Source organism: Petaurus breviceps, unplaced genomic scaffold, assembly GCF_028583685.1.
Source record: "Petaurus breviceps papuanus isolate PSGF00001 unplaced genomic scaffold, PetGlider_PUasm1.0 90919, whole genome shotgun sequence".
In the NCBI taxonomy this organism is placed as follows: Eukaryota; Metazoa; Chordata; class Mammalia; order Diprotodontia; family Petauridae; genus Petaurus; species Petaurus breviceps.
The window spans coordinates 44,527,140-44,548,298 of record NW_027187378.1 but is presented as its reverse complement, the minus strand read 5'-3'; the positions used below and the strand labels follow the sequence as shown (position 1 = coordinate 44,548,298).

Below are 21,159 nucleotides of genomic sequence, written 5' to 3'. Positions count from 1 at the left end.
ATCAGCCAGCAACAAAAATACCTGATGGTATGTAATGCTGGAAGCAAGTAGGAAGAAGAGATTAAGCACGATTGTATTTGGGAAATAGAACTGTGCTTTCAAAGATCCCAGATTGCCAACTGTTGGGGGGAACAAAACCTAACATCAATATTCTCTCAGTGAAAATATGGTTTTATGGCTATGAATCATGGAAGACCACATTCTCAGACAAAGTAAAATTATAAATAAATCCAACTTAAATGTAAAGATGTATGGTGGGTGTATGCAGGCTGCCATATATAAGCAAAGATGACTTGGTATACAGGAAATGGCTTAATAGATATTATCAAAGACTTGTATGTATAGAAAGGAAGTGGGACAGTCATGCTATGATAATGAATATTACTCAGTCTCAGAACATCTTTCATATATGGCTCCCTTTCCTCCACTCATACAGCCACCAACCTAATTCAGGGTCGCATCACCTCTGAAATATTGAATAGCCTTATAATTAGTCTATTGGATTATTGAAACAGTCTTATAATTACTCTTCTTGCCTTAAGTCTCTCTCTATTATAATCCTGCCTAAATGATTTACCGAAAGCACAGCTATAACCTCTTTTTCTCCCCCCCCCAACTCAGTAAACTCCAGTAACTCCCTATTATCTCAGGAATTAAATATAAAGTCCATGGTATTTAAAGCTCTTTGTAATCTGTGTCTTTCCTACATTTGCATCCTTTTTATACTCCATATACTCAACAATCCAGCAAAACTAACCCATTTCCTATTCCTCCTACATGACTTTCCATCTCCATCTCCTCCCTGTGCATTTCCTCTGGATGTTCCCCATACCTGGCGTGCTTTCCCTTCTCCCTTTGACAACTTTCAGCTTCCTTCAAAACTCAGCTCAGATCCCACATTTTGTAAGAGCCTTTTACCCTATAATCCAACTTCAGTACTTTGCCTTCCATTTATTCCATATATATTTTATATATTTATTGTTACATCATTTCAGTCATGTCTGATTTTTTGTGACCACACTTGGGGTTTTCTTGATAGAGATACTGGAATAGTTAACCATTTCCTTCTCTAACTCATTGTGTAGATGAAGAAACTGAAACCAATAGAACTATGTGACTTGTCTAGGTAAGTGTCTGAGGTCAGATTTGAACTTGGGAAGATGAGTCTTCCTGACTTCAGACCTAGTACTCTTATCTTCTGCACTACCTAGCTGCCCATTTTATATATAATTAGTTATTTAAATGTTGCCTTTCTCTGTAGAATGTTAGCTGTCTGAAGGCGGAAACTTTTTTTTTAACCTTCACTTACATGCCCAGTATTTAGCACAGTACTTACATATAACACACACTTAGGAAATTATTGTTGTGACTGAGCAGGTTGATAAATGAATGTAATTCCTACTTCTGGGGAGACTGAGGTTGGTGGATCATTTGAGTTCTGGAGTTTAGAACTGTATGTAGTAGGATAAAGCCAAGCAGGTGTTCACATTAGGATGGCACAAATATGGTGAGCCCCAGGGAACCGGAGGCCACTAGGGTGCCTAGAGAGGGACAAATCTGTCCAGGTTGGTAAAAGAGCAGGTGAAAACTTCCACGTCAATCAGCAATGGAATCAGGCCTCTATGTGGCAGGTACGCCTTCAACCTGTTCAAGATATGGAGACCAAGTCTTAATAATAAAAGAAAAAAGAAAGAAAAGAAAAATTCTTATTGATTGATGGATGGATGATAAAAGAGTCAGAATAAGGCCTTTTTTATTAGTCTATGGAAGATTTGTGATTTGTAATGTGTGTGTGTGTGTGTGTGTGTGTGTGTGTGTGGTGTTTGCGTGGTGGGGGGAGGTGAATTAACGAGTTTTGCAGATCAAAAACAAAAACCTGTTGAGGTACTGTGATCTGCAAATGTAGAAGCTAAAAAAAACCTCTTTAATTTTACTCTTTAACCTTTAACTCATATCATTAAAATGGAGTAGGATGAAATAGAATTGAAAAGCATTTTTTAAAGTGCTTATTGTGTGATAAGTACTATGCTAAGCACCAGGGATACAATTACAAAAGTGAGACGGTTTTTGTTCTCAAAAGGCTCACATTTTATTTGGGGGCAATAATATAAAAAGGTAGGTTCAGAAGCAAGATGGATGGGAAATCCCCGTGGTCTTTAGAGTACTAGAGCAGGTTGAAAGGCAGAGCCCATAAGTCCTTAGGGTTGAATGGTATAGTAGATGTCAATGCTAGAGAATATAGCAGCAGGGCAAATGATGAGATTTAGTGGTCCTTAGGGGCCTGTGTTAGGGAATATTGTAAGCACTGGTGGTCCTCCATCTTATCTGAAGTATTGTAATCATTGATTCTCTGCTTATCAAAGAGATAATGTGAGCAGTCATATCCTTACAGCAGACAGGGATCTAGAGGGACATAAAACCATGACCCCTGGGAAGCAGAGTCCCCGTGGGATCTGGGTGGATGACTGTCAGGCTGAGGCTTTTAAAGGGAGGAGTCTTGTGCTAATATGGTGGTAGACTCCACCTTCCATCCCTTGGTGGTAAGCTCTGAGTGGGCCAGGGTTGTTCTGGGGCTCTTTGGGTAAGAAGTCTGTCTCTGGTCCAGTAGACTCTAATTCATTAAAGCATTCAAGTCAGAATACAGTATAACACTAGAGTATACATTTTCCTGTCCCTTCCCAAGAAAACAGGTTTATAGCTTCCTTGAAAGCTTAAAGAAGAAGACAGCAAATTGAGAAGTACAAAGGACATTTCACCATTGAGCTGCCTTTATGAACCTCCATCTGCACAATGTCCTTCCACATGCAGGGTGCATCTTATGGAAAGGACATTTTGCAGGTAATGCTTCATAGTGGACTCATGTGGCTGACTTAGCATCTGGCTTCACAGTCAAGCCATAGATCAAAAGGACAAGTCCCAGTAAATATGTTGCCTAAGGCAGGGTTATCATTGTCCTCCCTGCCCTGTCCAGCTGCTCCTTACAAGCTGGAGTTTAGTAAGGGAAAGGACAAGATGAGAGTAGAACAAATTGTTCCTAATACGAACTTATCATGGAACTCATTCTAGCCTACAAATTCCACCTGCTTGCTTCTATACAACTTTTGTTCACTTGGGAAGTAACCATGCAGACTGATTCTTATATTTCTAAATGCATACACTACTCTTACCGCAGGAGAAGGTTGCAAAACACAAGGCAGACAGACCATTGTTCTATTCTGTCAATGTTCAAAAAAATGCTTTTGAGTTGAGTTGAAATAACTTCAACGGAGTTGCATTTAATTGAAATGAAAGACAGAGACCAGGTCTGATGACAAACAGTTGAAACAATGGGAAATGTCAGACTTAGAAATACTTCAGGAGGTAGTGAGTTCCTTATCACTAGAGGTCTTCAAGAAATAGTGAAGAATTTTATAGAGAGAATTCACGGGCAAATAGGGATTTGATTAATAATTTCTGAGATTAGTTCAGACTCTGAAATTCTCTGTTTAAGGATAGACTAAGTATGCAGCTCCCAACTGTTTAGTCCATGCTGTTGTGAAGAGGGAGAAATTGGCATGATTTATGCTACATAAATGCTACAGCATTCTGCTCTTGTAGTGTGTGAATGTGAATGTACACATTGCGATGTCAGCCCTGTGTGTTATAATAAAGGCCTAAAGTCTACATCAGCCATACTAAGGAATGAAATTTTCAAAACTTGCCCAAGGTGACTAGGATAGTAAGGATGAAAATTATGCCACATAAGAGTCATTTGAAGAAACTAGGCATCTTCAACCTGGAGAAGAAAAGGCACAGTGGAGACAGGATAGTTGCCTTGAAGTATCTGGAGGCCTGCCACTTAGAAGATATATCTGTATTTACATATAATTGGTCCCATCTCTGGGCCTTTTCACAAGCAATTATGCATTCCTGGAATGCACTCCCTCCTCTTTTCTACTTTATATAATGCCTTATTTTCCTTAAAAGCTCATCTCTACAGACACCTTCAACAGGAAGTCTGTCCTGATTCCCACATCACCAGTTGCTAGTGGCCTCCCCCAAAAAAGTACATGTTGTTTTTCTTTAATATAAGTTTACCTTCATGAGAGTGGGGATTATTTTGGTTTCGTGGATTGTTTTTCATTTCTGGAATGAATGGTTCCAATCAATTCTTAATTGTTGTTCAGTCATTTTTCAGTCGTGTCTGATTGTGAAGGAACAATAGCACACAAGGTTAAGTGACTTGCCCAGCGTCACATAGGTAGTAAGTATCTGAGGCTAGATTTGAACTCAGAAAGATGAGTCTTCCTGACTCCAGCACTCTACCATGTGCCAGGGCCTGAACTAACAGCTAGAAATGCAAATTAATGTAATATGATTTGGAGGGAAGGCAGTATATATAGGAGAATACTTTCATCTGTGAAAAAATAATTAATAATAATAAAAGTCTCCAAGGAATATTGCCTCTACTTGTAATACTTGTCATGCATGTAGGTACAAAGTAAGGGAACTAAGAAGTCTCTCATTCTATAGATATCTTTATTCACCAGTAAGCTTCTGCTAAAAGGTAAAGTAGGTATAGGAAAGAAACTCAGGTGTGTAACAATAAAAGATTTTAGAAAGACACCACTGTCCCCAGTTTTGTCCCTTGAAAGCTCACAAAATAGGGGGAGGAAGGTCTTTCTTAGATTCACTTTAACTGGGAATGCCTCTCTGTATAATACTTCTGTTTAGTACCTTCAGCCAGGTAGGGAATAATATAGCAGATTAGACCCATCAGGTTTGGAATTTCACCCCTATCTTCTACAGTAAACCTTTCTCAGTCCCTCTTAATTCTAATGGCTTCCCTCTGTTAACTATTTCCTATTAATCATGTATATAGCTTGTTCATATATGTGTGTGTTTATTTGTTGTCTTTTCAATTAGATTGTAAACTCCTTGAGGTCAGAGACTGTCTTTTGCCTATTTTTGTATTGTCAACACTTAGCACAGTGCCCAGCATATAAAATTTGCTTAATAAATGTTTATTGACTGATTATGTCCTCTTTATCCTATGTATGTGTATATATGCACACACATATTGGTGTGTATATATATATATATGTGTGTGTGTGTGTGTGTGTTGTCTCTCCCATTAGAATGTGAGCTTCTTGAGGGTAGTTATTGTCTTTTGCCCTTTTTTTTGTAACCCCAGCACTTAGTACAGTGTCTGTGACAAAGTAGGCACTTAATACATGTTTCTTCATTGATAATTAATAATTTGCTGCTTCCTCAGTCTTTCCACTAGAGAAAGACAGTGTTCCCTCTTTTCCCAGATTTCATTTGCTAAACCACTGTTGCCATGAGTAATATCAAACATGAAACAATGGTTAATGAACAGTAATTTATATACATATATTTACATATAAACATGTGTATATATGCACATGAATACGTGTGCATACATATATATGTAAATAAACAACATCTTAAGAAAGGGCAAGGGTGTTAAAGGACAACCAGACAGACACAATTCATAGGAAATGACTGTGAGCAATGTCTATGCTTCTGCCTCTAGAAGCAAGAATGGCTTTTCCTGCTTAGTCTCTTCACCCTCTCATGGGAAGTGCAAAGAGTTGCTCGGTCACCAGGGTAGTATCCTTTACAACTGAGAGGCAAGGGGAATGCACAGGGCTCTCACCAATCATCTCTCTACAATGATCTCTGCATGGTAACTAACCCCACCTGATGCTCAAACAATGGGTATAATGGTAGCTCTGAACAGTAGCCCTCCAGGTCTTTATAAGGTGAAGCAAAGCATCAGAAGTGCTTGACTCTGGAAAGTCCTTGTGGTGTCAAGATGAAGGATGAACTATGAACTTTCTACTTCTTGATCCAACTTCTTCCAAGAATTTTCTGTAAACAGTCCTCGATACCCTACTGTAATGGCCATGGGAATTTGAAGATCTTCCCTTCCCTTCCCCTTGATAGAATTAGGTGAATTTGAGGACCTTATCTGATTTGAAAATAAACTCTGTCCCCTAACAGTCTGAATGTGGCCACATGAAGCCTATGGTGGGAGGCTTGATTTTTCAGGAGGCACAACTTTTGTTACTTTGTAGTCAAGTGGGTCATGAGGTTGTGATGTTCTCGACCCTGGAGAAGGCTATATAGCCTATATATATATATAGGCTATATAGCCTATATAGCCAAATGTACCCTGATGTGAGGTTTTGCTTTGGGGCTCATTTTGGGAAGAGTTGTGTGATTTGGCCCAATGAGACTCTGGGAAGCCGTTGAGTCCCCCTGCTGTGAAAACCCAGATGTTGGTGCTTCTCTGTCTGGTAACTAACTGTATGTATGTGATGGTCATATAGCTAGAAGCCCTGTCTGTTGAATTGTGTTATTTTCTCTGACTATATTTTTTTATCTGCTCATAACTTCTGTTTGTTTTCTTTGAAGTTTGGGGTGCTTGACTTTTCCCCCTGAACAAGGTAAATGATATATGTTTGATTAAAGTAAGATTGTTAACCCCTTTTTGAGTTGCTTTCCTTAAGAAACACAGATCAAAGAACCTGTGCTAGCAGCCATCCTGGGTATGCTAGGGTGCTTGCTGCTATACCTACTTTCATGACATCAGTGATGAGTGGATTGGGAGAAAGCGTCTCCATCTCCGAGCATATGGTATTGTCACTTCTGACACAGGGTCACAGACACAGTGTGACTCCTGTCCTCAAGGAGTTTATATTCTGTTGTCATAAAAGACAGAATTAAGACAAATACGTGGCAGTTGCATAGGGAAATGTCAACTCAACATCACTTTTTAACACAAGGGGAAATTTCAATTAAACATTGGTGTATGTCACTTTCTAATATCCAAAGCAGCCAAAGAGTGGTCTGATTTGCCTGAGGTAATGAGCTAATCATCTTTGGAACTATTCAAACAAAAGCAGGATTCACTGGGTATGTGACAATGTCATATACATACACTCACAAAGACACATGTATGTGTTTACATATACAGATACATTATATATGCAAACATACATATATGCATGTGTGTTGTATATGTATGTGTACATATATAATTGCATGTATACACCTGTCTGGCAGAAGCATGGTTTAAATTTGTGTTTTACAGCTTTTTGGTCCTTTTATGGTGTATGAGTCAGGGACTAGGGAAGCCAGAATTTTCAGTGGGCTTTTTGGCAATTTATACACTCATAGAGTCTTTACTTAGTCCTGTTGGCCTCATGGGATGAGAAGGGGATCCAGGAGATGGTGAGAAATAGAAAGCTAGCAGTGTTGCTTTAAAAATGCATTTTATTTCTTCTTACTGCTGTGTTGCCTTTTCCTTTTTAAGCTCTTCTTTTTTTTTTCTTCCCTTTCCTTCTTCAAGAGTGGCCCTGAATCCTAATGAGACAACTAGTACTAAAAACCTAAGGTCATTTTTAGGTCATTCTTTTTATAAAACACTTTGCAGGTTTCTTTTCCTCTGATTACCTGTAGAAAGCTTTTCACAGTATGCAGGAAACACGAAAGGGTTTCCCCAAGCTAACATTGTCTTAAAATCTCTATCTTTGTTCATAACTGATTTAAGTGTATTGTCACCCCCCACAATCATGTGAAAATGCCAGGAATGTGGTGACAAATTGATATTCACCCAAGACCAGCTTGCCTCAATCATAACCTTGTTACTAATCCAGAAGCCTTTGTCACTGTGTTATAGGAAGGGACGCCCAGAGGCCTTAAATAGCTCAGTTCTGCAGGTAGCTTCCTTTGGCCTCCACATATTCATGGACATTATGAACCACGGTGAATCATCGACTACCAGGTTGAAGATACCAGGACAAGGAAGTGTTGTGGATCGGTAGTCAGAATATTGGAGAGATGGTCAGGTGGAAACTAAAGCCTGAGATGATAAAAAAAAATCTTAATGTTTTCTTTCACTTTCCTTGTCTTTATTGGCTCCCCCTGGGAAATGGCAACAGGATAATAATGATGCTCACCTGGCTCTTACACTCCACAGTGTATAATCTGATTTACTCACAAGAAGTCAATGAAGTGTGCATCATAGGTATCAGCGTTTCCATTTTACAGATGGGGAAACTAAGCTGTAGATAAATGAAGTGACTTGATCAGGGTTACATAGCTAATAATTATTAAAGCTCGGACATAAACTCTGGTATTCTGGTTGTGAGACTTGTGCTTTTGCTGCTACTACATCACTCTGGCATAGCGTGCTTAAGGTTAGCAAAGCCTTTTGTATTTGTCGTTGTCTTTTACTTGTTTTCATGACCCCATCTGGGATTTTTATGACAAAGATACAGGAGTGCTTTGCCATTTCTTTCTCCAGCTCATTTTCCAGATAAGGAAACTGAGACAAACAGGGTTAAGTGACTTGCCCAGAGTCACACAGCTAGTAAGTATCTGAGGCCAGATTTGAATTCAGAAAGATGAGTCTTCCTGACTCCAGGCCTGTCACCCCAATACACCACCTAGCTGTTCTATCATTTGATTCTTACAAGCACCCCTGAGGCAGGTGCTATGATTATGTCCATTTTACAGATGAGGAAACTGAGACTGAGAAAGGATAAGTTACTTGGCACAAGGTTAGACAGCTAGTAGATATTCAATACAGGATTCTAACTAAGGTCCCCCTTACACAAGTTAGTTCTCTATACATTGTACCACCTGGGTATGCACTATACACAATAGGTATGTACTTAGCTCTTTAAAGTTTGCAAAAATGTATTTATACATATGTACATGTATGTATATGTATACATGCTTATATGTGTGTGTTCTCTTATTCAGCCCTCCAAAGCACTGTGCAAAGTAGGTAATAATTGTATCTGTTAACCCAGTTATACACGAGGACCTTAAGACAGATTGGCTAACTTTTCTATGGTCGGTCACATAGCTCGTAAATGTTAGAAAGAGTCCCCCAGCTCATATCCTCACACTGATTCAACTGTACCGTGTTATCTCACTTATTTCAGAAATGACATTAAGCACTCACTGAAATGGGAAATATCTGATACTTCTTGCATGAACCATGCTTTCATTTGTGATGAGTTTGTTATTCATGCACGATGAACCTAAAAGAACAAAACACAACAAAACAAAAACTCAGTAAGAAAATGACCAGAACAAAAATGTTTCACCAAGGAACAGAGCATTTACTTTTGGAGGAGGGGTAGTGGTGAGGCAAGAAGTAGACAACTCAATAGGGAAAGGGATGGAATCAGAATGTGAAGTTGCAGACTATTTGTTTTCTGATTTTCTTTTACTTTATAGAATGAATTATGCATAAGAAGATGAGAGTTTCCTAAATAAATTGTTATGTAATGTTATGTTTTTTTTAGGGGAGTAAGGGAAGGCAATTGGGGTTAAGTGACTTGCCCAAGGTCATACAGCTAATACGTATGTCAAGTGTCTGAGGCCAGATTTGAACTCAGGTCCTCCTCTTTTTTGAGATATATTGTTTTGCTGAAATTTTGAGTACTTCACTATATGGAAACTCAATTTTTTTAAAAGAACTTTTTTGGAGAATTTATTATCTGGAAAATATTTCCATATACTTCAATACTTCAGAAGAGATATAATTTCACTGATGTGGATGATTCTTCCATTGATGTAGATTGCAACTCTCTTCCAACTCCCACAACCACCCACCTTAGTACATAACTTCAGAAGTTACTGAAGTGAAAAATTAGTCACCTGCTTCTTAACTACCTTGATCTGAGCCTCTCCACATAAAGCTTCATATGTCCTTAGATTATATCCCACTTCTGGGCCTGTATTTAAAACCTTCCTAGGATACCAGGACTCCCTAAGCTTGGGTTACATTGACAGCCTTTGGGAATCCAGAACTACCTCTGTGCACCAGAGAGACATAAGAGTAGGACTTAGTGAAGAATTCACATACACACATATACATACATGCATGCATTCATGTGTGTATTACACATGTGTGTATTGCATTAAATTAATTATTAGAAATCAAAACCAAAATGAAAAGGACTGTGAGTGAAATCTGCAATAACCTTTGCCCAACAATACAATGCCTCTTGAAGTATTCTTGAGAGGGAAGTAAGTCGATCATCTAGTCTCATCCCTTTCCACTTTTAGTCAGCTCAAATCTCTTAGATGTCCTTCCTTATATAAAGTAAAACTCTACCACCCTATAATTTTGACCCATCAATCATTTGACACAAGATCTTTCTTTCAAAGTTGTTTTCAAAATCTCATGAAATAAAGCTAATCTAATTTCCATATTACAATGATTCAGATATTTGAAGATGAAGATATTCTAGTAAAAATAATAGCCAACATTTATATAGCACTTTAAGATTTGCAAAATAGTACATACATATACACATGTGTGTGCATGTGCATTGTGGTACATATTTACATACACACATATATGTGTGTACATATGTAAGTGGGTTTATAATGCACATGTATGTGTGTGCATGTACAAATATCATTTGATTCTCACAATTATACAAGGTAGTTATTATTTTCCAATTGTACAAATTAAAAAATCAGACTGACAGGTACTAGGTATCTGAGGCAGGATTTGAATGCCTGTCTTCTTTACTTGATGTCCAATACTCTATTTAATCTGCCACCAACTTTTTTCTGAATTTTTACTATGAATCTTTTCTGCTTCTTTTTTTTCTTTTTTTAAGCTTTCTAGAGGGAAACTGGGGTAAATGACTTGCCCAAGATCACACAGCTAGTTTTTGTGTTGTGTCTGAGGCTGGATTCGAACTCAAGTACTCCTGACTCCAGGGCTGGTGCTCTACTCACTGAGCCACCTAGCCACCACCATCCACCATTACTTCAATCAATGCTTGTACAGAGAACAAATTTGAGTGCTCTCCCTAGCTACCATTCTTTGGATAGTCTCTCCTTAGTCCCTGACTTTCCTAAATGCAGTCTTCAGCCTGGAACACAATATCCTAGATGTAGTTTGACCAGCACGATTCAATCCAATGAGTATTTATTTACGTGATAAATACATGCAAGGAGTAGCTAGGTGGTATAGTGGAAAGTGTGCTAGTTCTGGAGTCAGGAAGACCTGAGTTCAAATCCAGCCTCAGGCACTTACTAGTTGTGTGATCCTAGGCAAGTCACTTAACCCTGTTTACCTCAGTTTCCTCATCTGTAAAATAAACTAGAGAAGGAAACAGCAAACCACTCCAGCATCTTTGCCAAGAAAATCCTAAATGGGGTTACAAAGAGTGAGACACAACTGAAAATGTCTAAAGAATAACAACAACAAATTTCATATAAGGTACTGTGCTATAGCCTTGCCTCCTTTATTCTGAGCATGTATTTCTACAAATGAATGTAGTTAACCCTTCAGGAATTTTGGATCCCTGATGTTACACCTTCTTACCACTGCTACTGCTGATGCCCTAACTATCACCTTCATCAACGCAATGACTGTCAGTCCAAAATTGCTACTGAATCAGTGGCCTGGCAATGGCTGTGGAAAAAATGTCGGTGATACTAGATAATCCTAGGGATAATAATACATTTGTAAATATAGGGAAATTAGGGATTCTATGTATGAGATTTTCCTTTATAATGACTATCACTCTCAACTTGTGAGCATCAAGCAGCTGAGGAGAGAGTGGTAAATGCCATGAGCTAAAGATCCAGGGCAAAGCCTAGGAGTATCTGAAAGCCAAAGACTGAGATAAAACTGTAAGTCAAAGCTGACCAAGCCGTCTGAACAGCAAAAGCAAGAAGAATACAGTAGAGCTTCAACAGATACAGGCCTGATGTTCTTGTCCATATCTGTGCATGCCTATGACCAAGAGAGAAGAGGACCTTGAAACTGAACAAGCTCTGCCTTAAAAAGTAGTCTTTTATGCATATGTTGCTACAGCAAGGTCTCATGACTCCCTTCTTAGAGCATTAAAAAGTCCAGTTACAGAGGCTCAAGATTATACATTTAGAACTAGAAGGGAATTTTGAATTCATTTCTGGTAGGCCCAATCTGACTCGGACCAGTCTGGTGTTCAGGATAGGAACAGAATAAGATAATTGGAGACTGCTTATACCAATTAACAAAAAGAAGCTCATTTAGCCATTGCACTGGAAAGATTATTGGGCAGGGATACATCATTGGTGGGGTGCAGCTTCTCTGCCTCTGTGTTGGCTCGCGGCAGCAGCAGGGAGTGGGGGCAGTAAGGGGAGAGGTAGAAGGAGGATGGCTTCTTCTTCCTCCTGTGCTAGGTTTTGGTTTTGTTTTTGTTTTATTTTTTACTTAGGATACGAGGAAACTATGTCAATGGTTCAAGCCCTGGGCTAATAATGTGTCAGGGATTTTTTCAGTATCTTTTAAGGAATAACTAGCTTAGTGTACATGGGCTACAGCCTTAGGATATTGCTGTAACCACATCATATAATCTAACTCCTTCATTTTAAAAATACGGAAAAGGGCCAAGAAGGGTCACACATGTAGTAGCAGAGTTGAAAACTGAACCTAAGCCATGTAATCTCAAATCCAGCTTTCTATGATATCCTGTTGTCTCAAAGTGGTTACTGTAGCTCAGCAATTCATTGTCGTTCAATCATTTCAGTTGTGTCCGAATCTTCAAGACCCCATTTGGGGTTTTCTTACAAAGATACTGGAGGGGTTTGCCATCTCCTTCTCTTTTGACTGATGGGGAAACTGAGGCAAAAAGGGTTAAGTGACTTGCCCAGGGTCACAGAGCTAGTAAGTGTCTAAGGCCATATTTGAACTCAGAAAGTTATGAGTCTTTCTGACTCCAGGCATGGTACTCTACCCACTGTGCCACCCACCTGCCACTCAGCAATTCATTACAAATTGTAAATACTGACACAATCTTTTGTTGAAATGCATCTCTTCTGTATTTTGAAGGTGTCTATATATTACTTTAAGATGATCTAACTAATCTGCAAATCTCTTTTCATTAAGGGAAATACAATTTTGTTGGTCTATGAGACCAAAATGAGGTAGACAAATTCAACTGATGATTTCAATGCCAATGTGCTTCAACAACTCGTGGGAGCTTGTGTGATCTCCCTGCAGTCTTAACAAATGACTCTAACTTTGACTATAAAAAATGACTATAATTTTTCATTGGCTGATTTGGTTTGAATGAGTAAATTATTTTTATATCATTGCATTAACTCCCATAACATTGAAAGAGCTGATAACTCCCTGGTGTTGCTGAGCAGCAAAGGACTATTATTCTGAATTGAATTTTTATTGATTTTTTTTGTGCTACAATGACTTTTCTAACATAGTAGCATGAAAGGAAAATGAGAGCTAGACCCGATAGCTTTAGAAAGAGGTCTCTGCTGCCCCATGCTCTGACCTGACATGGCGCCAAAGTTTCTACTTATTAACCACTACTGATTCCTGCAGGTATCTATTACGTGATTTATATCTTGTAGAAGTTTCTTGTTTTGCCATGTCCTCTGCTGTTGGGGGGTCATTTTATTCCTTCTTTCCCTCATTATGAATAACTACTCAAGGGAATCAGATGTAGGTTGAACAATGGTGAGAAATAAACAAACGAAAAAGGGGAATTCACATTCTAAACAAAAAAAGCAGCCCTTACCAGTCCATTATGGAGGTGGGCATTAAGGGGTTGTTGCTCTGCTTTCCACTGATCTTGGGTATTATTTGAAAGAGTAATATAAGGAATAGAGGACAAGCCTCCATGGAGCATGGAAGACATGGACAAGTCACTTATCTTCACAATGCCCCAGGTATCTTTCTAAGATTGTAAATTTCAGAAAAGTAGTTCTTCAAATTTACAATGTTAAATTTCCTACACTATTGGAATGAGAAGTCTGGTACCTCTTCCCTCCCCTTCCAAAAAAATTGTTTTTTAATGTTTTATAAAATTGGGTGTTATATAAATGAGATTAATGAGAAAGCTTTCGTGATAACATTTACAATGTCTATAATCACAATAGATGATTTTAGGACTCCCTGAAGTTTTTGGCTGGTCCTTATTTACTTTTGCATAAGGCATGGTAAGTTTGGAAGTTGATATATGATAATTCCAATGAAATCTTCCAAAGCTTCCTATTCAGTCTGGTATTGTATGGAGTGTCCAAGTAAGACATTAAGTTTTGAAATAATCTAGAATTATGAGTGGGCTCTATTTCCTTACTCCAGGCTGAACATATGTGAATGGTGATTCTAAACACTGGTTTCCTATGTTGGACTGACAGTATTTTAGTATAATCCAGAGTGACCATGTTAGTAGTGTTGAATAAGATTTCCCTTGGGGGATGGAGCGGTCAATTCAAACAAATAACTTTCCATTAGCAGACTCTAACACCTCATGGGTAAGAGTAAGTATCACTTTCCAGTAGATTCATGTTTGTCTCTTCGTGATGAATAACCCATTAGTGTAATCTGGAACATGGCTTTTTGACTTGAGTAACATACACCCAGGGGAGTAACAGATAAGAATTTCCACATCTAATGTGTACAGAAAAAGCTGAGTATTTCATATCAGTGCGCATTCACAGTATCTATTATTACATCAGTCTCTATATGGCCTTCGACTGCACTGCAAGCCAGTAACTGAATCATAAGTTTAAAGAGCTGTGGCAATTTATGGATCCCTGAATAGCAGAAAACTATTCTTTAGAATTTAAAGGATAGGAGAGAAAATGAAAGGATGGATCTTACTACCTGTGTGCTGGTAATTTCAGTCCTTTGGTGATCTCTTACATCATATGAACTAATGAATAACTATAAATATCTCTCCAAAAAAGGACATTGCTTACCTGCAGGACAAAGAAACATGAAGAAGAAGAAAAAAATTTAAGGAAGGAGAATACATAGATTGCTATACTTTAAGAATACCACCTTTGAATTTTTAATTTGCTAAAATCAAGTTTTATGTATTTATAAAATTTATTTTAAAATGTGACATTTAAGGCCTCTGCTCTTTTCACATCATTAAACAATGAAGAAACTTAAATTAATAAATCCACAGTTTGTAATTTGAAATATTCAATTCAAACAAAAAATGCATCATCAAAGAGAGTAGGGAGAAAAAAATAACATATTTTACTTGGGAAAGCATTGTAAATAACCTTGCTATGCTTTAGTATTCCATATAGTTCAATGACAGCTGCAATTGTAAATGTGCTATGAAATTAGCAAAATGTTCTTCTGTTCTCTCAATAGCAGAAAAGGCACAAACTCCTTTTAAAAAATAGAATAATACATGATCACATGGTAGCCAAATCAATAAGGCTCCTGAAAGAGAGAGAGAAAGAGACAGAGACAGAGAGAGACAGAGAGAGGGAGAGAGAGACAGAGAGAGAGAGAGAGAGAGAGAGAGAGAGAGAGAGAGAGAGAGAGAATGAGAATGTATGTTTGTGTGTATGTGTATACTCTTTGCCAAAACAGGAGAACTCTGCTGGTTAGCAATCAGAGACTGGAAGTCAGGATTCTCAGATTTTGTTCCCAGTACTGGCACTGACATTCTCTGAGACCAGTGGCAAGCCAATTAACCTCACCATGCTCCAGTCCTCCATGCGTCAAAGGCTAATGGCGCGACTTGTTTGTAAAGTGCCTTGAGTCCCTAGTGATGCTCACCACACCAGTGCAGAACATTTCTTTTGGGCTGGAGGGCATTGTATTTTTTTAATTGTATGTTTGGTTGGATAGGTTATAGATTTTTGTCGTTGTTTTTGTCATTGAATGCCTCCCCTTCTCCCTGGTTTCAAATAAAAAGGCTAATAGGTAATCTCACTCTATTACCATTTTCTAGGGCCCCCGGAGGACTGAGTGAACAGCACAAATTACAGATTAATAATGTATTCTTTAGTTAATAATAAAAAAATATATTTAAAAAACCCTGTTGTTGCTGTGTATTTGCCATCGATTCATTAGGGTAAGTGTTATATTATATGTTGTGCAGATAATACTAGTATAATTTATGGACCAATGAAATCTTGGCTTTTCTTTGCCAGTCACCTTTGTTTTTTCTTTTTTTTTTTAAACTCTCATGTAAAGTTGAAAGAACTGGAAAGGAGGAGGCAGTGATTATAAACTGACTCATAATATTTGAAGCAATTGTGTTACCCAGAAGCCTCCTAGATCAGACAATACATTACTTTATTGTATTTTGAGCAAATGTATACAAGGTTGCCTCCCTGAGATATCTGATCAGTTTGCTAAACTCTTTGCAGATTTACGGAAAAACTTTGAGCAAGATCCCCAGGGAAGGGAGGTGCCTATTGAAGGGATGATCGTCTTGCACTGTCGCCCACCAGAGGGTGTCCCTGCTGCAGAGGTAAGATGCATTTTGGATTTGACTCAAGCGTCTTCAGAGTGAGATTTGCCTGAGCCCAGTGGGTGAGATCAGTTGGCTGTTACAAGTGTATATGCCATAGGGAACTAAATATTCTAGATGGTGAGTAAACACTCAGATATTAGAAATGAGAAAAACTAGAAAAAGAATATTTTTGCCTTTAATGTATCATAACTATTGCCTCACCCCAAAATCCTACACTTGAAGAGTCTGAGTATTAGTTCTATAACTGCTTTTAGGATCTGGCTAATTAATTTTTTAAAAAGGAGGTATTACTATTTTTTCTCATTTATTTCATGCAAACTATTGTTTTGAGATCATTATCTAAAAAGTAACAAGGACAAGGAAAATCGTGTGAGAGAAATGACTTAGTTGTGTCCATGAAGGAACTGGAGAGGTCCTTCATGATTTCAATGGTGATGTTTTGTTACCACCTATTTAACCTGCTTCCTTTCCCATGGAGCAGCAAATTTGAAATGCATTGTTATTGAAGGCAATTACACTTCTTAAATATGCCTTATATGAGGCACCTGGGTGGCTTAGTGGATAAGGTGCTTGACCTGGAATCCAGAAGTTCTGAGTTCAGATTTGACCTCAGACACTTACTATGTGACCCTGGCCAAGTCATTTAACTTCTGCTTGCCTCAGTTTCCTCATCTTTTATATGTATCTTTAGTAGCACCTACATCCCAAAATTGTCATGAAGATGAAAGGAGATATTTGTAAAGCACTTAGCAAACCTTAAAGCACTATATGAATACTATGTGTTTGTTATTGTTGTTGTTATAATGATGAGGATGAAGATGATGAGAATGGTGAAGATGATAAGGATGCTGCTGCTGCTGCTGCTGTTGCTGATATTTTCTAGATCCTCCATGACACTGTAGGGATACAATCAGTGCTAATAACACAGGACTTAATGTGACCTTGGCCAAGTCATTCAGTTACCTGACTGTCATGTTTCTAATCTGAAACATGGCACTACAAATACTTGTACTACCTGCTTCAGTGGGTGGTCATTTAGGTCAGACAAGGGAATTATATAAAGTGCTTAGTGGTTTAGCATAAATGGCTGAATTTGTGTCAATTAACATGCACTTGGGTAAATTATACCACAGTGATGCTTTAGATTTTTAAATCAACAATTCAGCGGTTGCTGTGATATAGGGAATTTTATGAGTATTCAAAGAGTAAGAGACTGGTTATAGTTACCTAGCAGAGTTGCAATTAGTTTTAGTACTACAGGTCCTAGGGTAGCATTATTCAGACCAGCTATATTCCTTTAACATAGTAAGCCAGGAAGTTGTCTCCAAGGCTGTTATTTAATTCCAGATAAACAGAGAGAAGAAGATTAGTAGCAAACAGAAGCTTTTCATTGCTCTCATCTCTGCTTGTTTTGCTGTGGTATCTTGCGATTGGAAAGGCAAAGGAAGAAAATGAGGAAGTCGAAGAAGAAGAAAACATATCTATGCATATTTAAACTGAAAGCCTGCTGGGGCAGACATCATCTGAAGCCCAGGGAACTCAGAGAAATGAAGCAAATGGGAAATAAAACGAAATTGTACATTATATGCATGTGATATGAAATTTAAAACCAATGGAGGAATAGGCTTATTTTATATTTTTTAATAGAAATACTATCGCAAATGACTAACTTTTGCCCTTGATCTTGTATGAATATGGTTTCCCTTTCTAGAGTAGTTGAAAAATAGTAGTGTGTTGGATGTAGAAATAAATATACACCTTTCTTTTATGATGGATATAGGAGAAGCGCCCAGTTTTGTAGGAAGTGCACTAGACATGGAGTTTCTGGAACATGGAGCAGAGAGCAGTAGGCCTAGAATTAAGAATAACCTAATTCTAATTTGGTCTCAGATACTTACTAACTTTGTAACCCTGGGAAAGTCACTTAACCTACACCTGCCTCAATTTCCTCAACTGTAAAATGGGGATAATGACAGCATCTGCCTCATAGGATTGTTTTGAGGATTTAGCAAGATAAAACATTTCGTGCAGGACTGTACACACAGTAGGCATATAATAAATATCTGTTCCCTTCCCTTCAAAGGTATCCCAATTCTGCTTCTGATACTAAACTAGCTGAATAACTCTAGGCAAGTCAATTCAACATAGTGGGTTTCAATTACCTCATCTAGAAAGTAAAGAGGTTGATCAACAGACAGCATTTATTTAGTGCTGTAAGACTGAAGGTCCAAAGCACCATACATATTATATCTTTTGGTCCTCATAACAACTCTAAGTGGTAGATACTCCCATGGCTTCCATGTTATAGATGAGGAAATGGGCTGACCAAGCTTAAGTTATTTTCCCAGCATCACAAAGCTAGTAAGCGACTGAGCCAGGGTTTAAACTCAGATCAGTTCAAACTGATCCTGACCCCAAGTCCAATATTCTAATGACTAAACCACCTACCCACTGACTGGTGTCTTACAGCTCCACATTTCATGATGCAATGTGATTCTGAAATACTTTACTGTACATTTGCAATCATACTATTCCCTACTATTGATCTCTAGAGTCTCCAATCTTAAACAGATCCATGATGCTATCAACATGGGTACTTCTTCTAACCTTAATAAAATACATTTTTATGTGAGAAACACTGAGATTACAAAGGTTTAGACAAAACAGTTCCTGCCCAAAGCAGCTTACATTCTGCTAGGAAGGTGGGGGGAAAGGGTGAATGTATACAAAAACTGTCATGGGAAATCAGAGAAGGCTTCAAGTTGAAGCTTTACCTAATCATTTGAGGGAAACTAACAATTCAAGGAAAAATAGATGACGAAAGGTGACATTCTAAGCATAGAGAACAAAGACATTGAATTGGGGGATGGAAAACTGAATTTGAGGAATAGCAATAGCAGGCCAATTTTCCTGCCCTATAAAGTTATTGAAGGAGAGTCATATGAAAGTAGGTATAAAAGATAGATGGGAGATAGACTGTAGAGGGTCTTAAATGCCAACCAAGGTAAGGAGTTTGTCTTTTCTCCTCTCCGCAGTGGAGAGTCATTTAAGAATTTTGAGCAAAGGTGTGACATAGTTAGTTATGTTAAATAAATCTTCAATATACAGTTCAGATGAGGGGTATAATGAATCCAAAACTAAATACGAGAAAGAGAACTGGAGTGGATCAAAAGGAAAATAATTTTAGTTTACTACATGCTAGGAGGTATTCTAGGAACTGGATATACAAAGACAAATCAAACACTACCTGCCCTCAGAAGCCATACAATTTACTGAGGTAATATAACATAAATGCAGATAAATTCACATAAAATATTTTCTTAATAAATGCAGAATAATTACTTGAGGGGGCATTATCTAAAGATATTATAACACTAAGCACAAGCAACTTCCAAGGTTCAGATTACAAGCAGAGTAAACACCATTTATTCAGTAACAAATTAAGGCAATGCATTCACAGAAAATCAAAATAAAGCATTCACCATGTGTAACTCAATCATTTATTAAATCTACAATTCAATCATAAAATACAAAATCAAAGTACTCTACCCCTGGAAAGCACATTCATTTAGTCAATCACAAAGTCTCTCTTCTCAAGTGGAGATTAGTTTCCAACAGCAAACAAAGTAGGTTCATTTGGGCAGTCACAAAGTACAAAGGTTAAAAGTTTTCCACCTCTGGATTACAAATGAATTATAATATCATCAGTTACCACCAAGCACCCTCTCAAGAGGAAATGGAAATCACAAAGGCCATCCACCCCTAGGTCACAACTAGGTTATGATATCATCACAGCATTCAATACCCAAGGAGAGGTCTTTTCTTCGTCTTGACTTGAGGCAAGTTCTCCCTCAGTTCTGTTCCTGGGAAGATAAGGCTTAACAAAGCCACAGTAATATTCATGCATATTGCCAGCATCCTCATCAATTCACTCTCTGCCTGTGAAATCAACCTAGACCCAACAGCAAGGTCTGAGGCCTCCATCAACAAATGAATCTGACAAAGTCACATCAAACAAACAGACAAAGCACCACAGTCATGCCTCCTCAGTTCTCAGCAGCTCCAGGTGGCAATTCTCAAAAGTCCTGGGCAGTTCTCTCTTTCTCTCAGCAACTCTGGCCCTCAGGAATTCTCTCTCTCTCTCTCTCTCTCTCTCTCTCAGCACCTAGGACTCTCTCTCTCTCTCTCTCTCTCTCTCTCTCTCTCTCTCTCTCTCTCTCTCTCTCTCTCTCTCTCTCTCTCTCCATTATGCTGCTCCCAAAAGGTCCAATCAAGCCTTCCTAGGTGCTTGAAGGACCCGACATACAGGACGAGAGGGAGTAGGTAAAGGAGCTTAGGAACTCCAAGAAAGCTTGAGACCACAGACTCTCCAAACTGGCTCGCCAAAATGATGGTGGGATGGGATCCCAATAGGTTCAGCAGGAACCCTGATCTCATCCAAGACCAGGAAACCTGCAAGGGCATCTGGAAAGAATTCAGCTTAGCCTTGCTCAGATTAAGAGTTGAGAAAGTTGATTATTACACCATTACAGCGGGCAAGAGTCCTTTAGGGAACCTGCGAGTGAGAGGGGTACATGCTTTTACCTTTAAAGAGTAGGGCTGCCATTGTCAAGGCTGACCTGACAGGAGGGGCCTCAATGCATAGACAAAGGTCAGAGCTGACCAAGAGGAGCATGTGAATAGATAGTTTAGATAAGATTTGGGCCAGGTCATTTGTTAAGGACACAAAAAGCAAGGATAAAGGAGGGTATGGGCCAGACCTGGGAAGAAATCAAGAGATTAAGTAAGAACAAAAGGGGTCCCAGAGTGTTGCCTAGGTGGAGTGTGGGATAGGGAGAAGGGCAGAGCTCAAGGGTGGGAAAGGACAAATTACAACTTCACA

General features: G+C 38.5%; 1 protein-coding gene across 1 annotated transcript in view; it reads left to right on the top strand.

Annotated features, from left to right (window-relative positions):
- UNC5D (unc-5 netrin receptor D) overlaps positions 1-21,159 on the top strand; it is a 794,598-nt gene that overhangs the window by 468,129 nt on the left and 305,310 nt on the right. Inside the window, exon 4 of the mRNA XM_069075933.1 lies at positions 16,171-16,274. Within this exon, the coding sequence (XP_068932034.1) occupies positions 16,171-16,274 (104 nt within the window). The remainder of the gene's footprint in view (positions 1-16,170; positions 16,275-21,159) is intronic.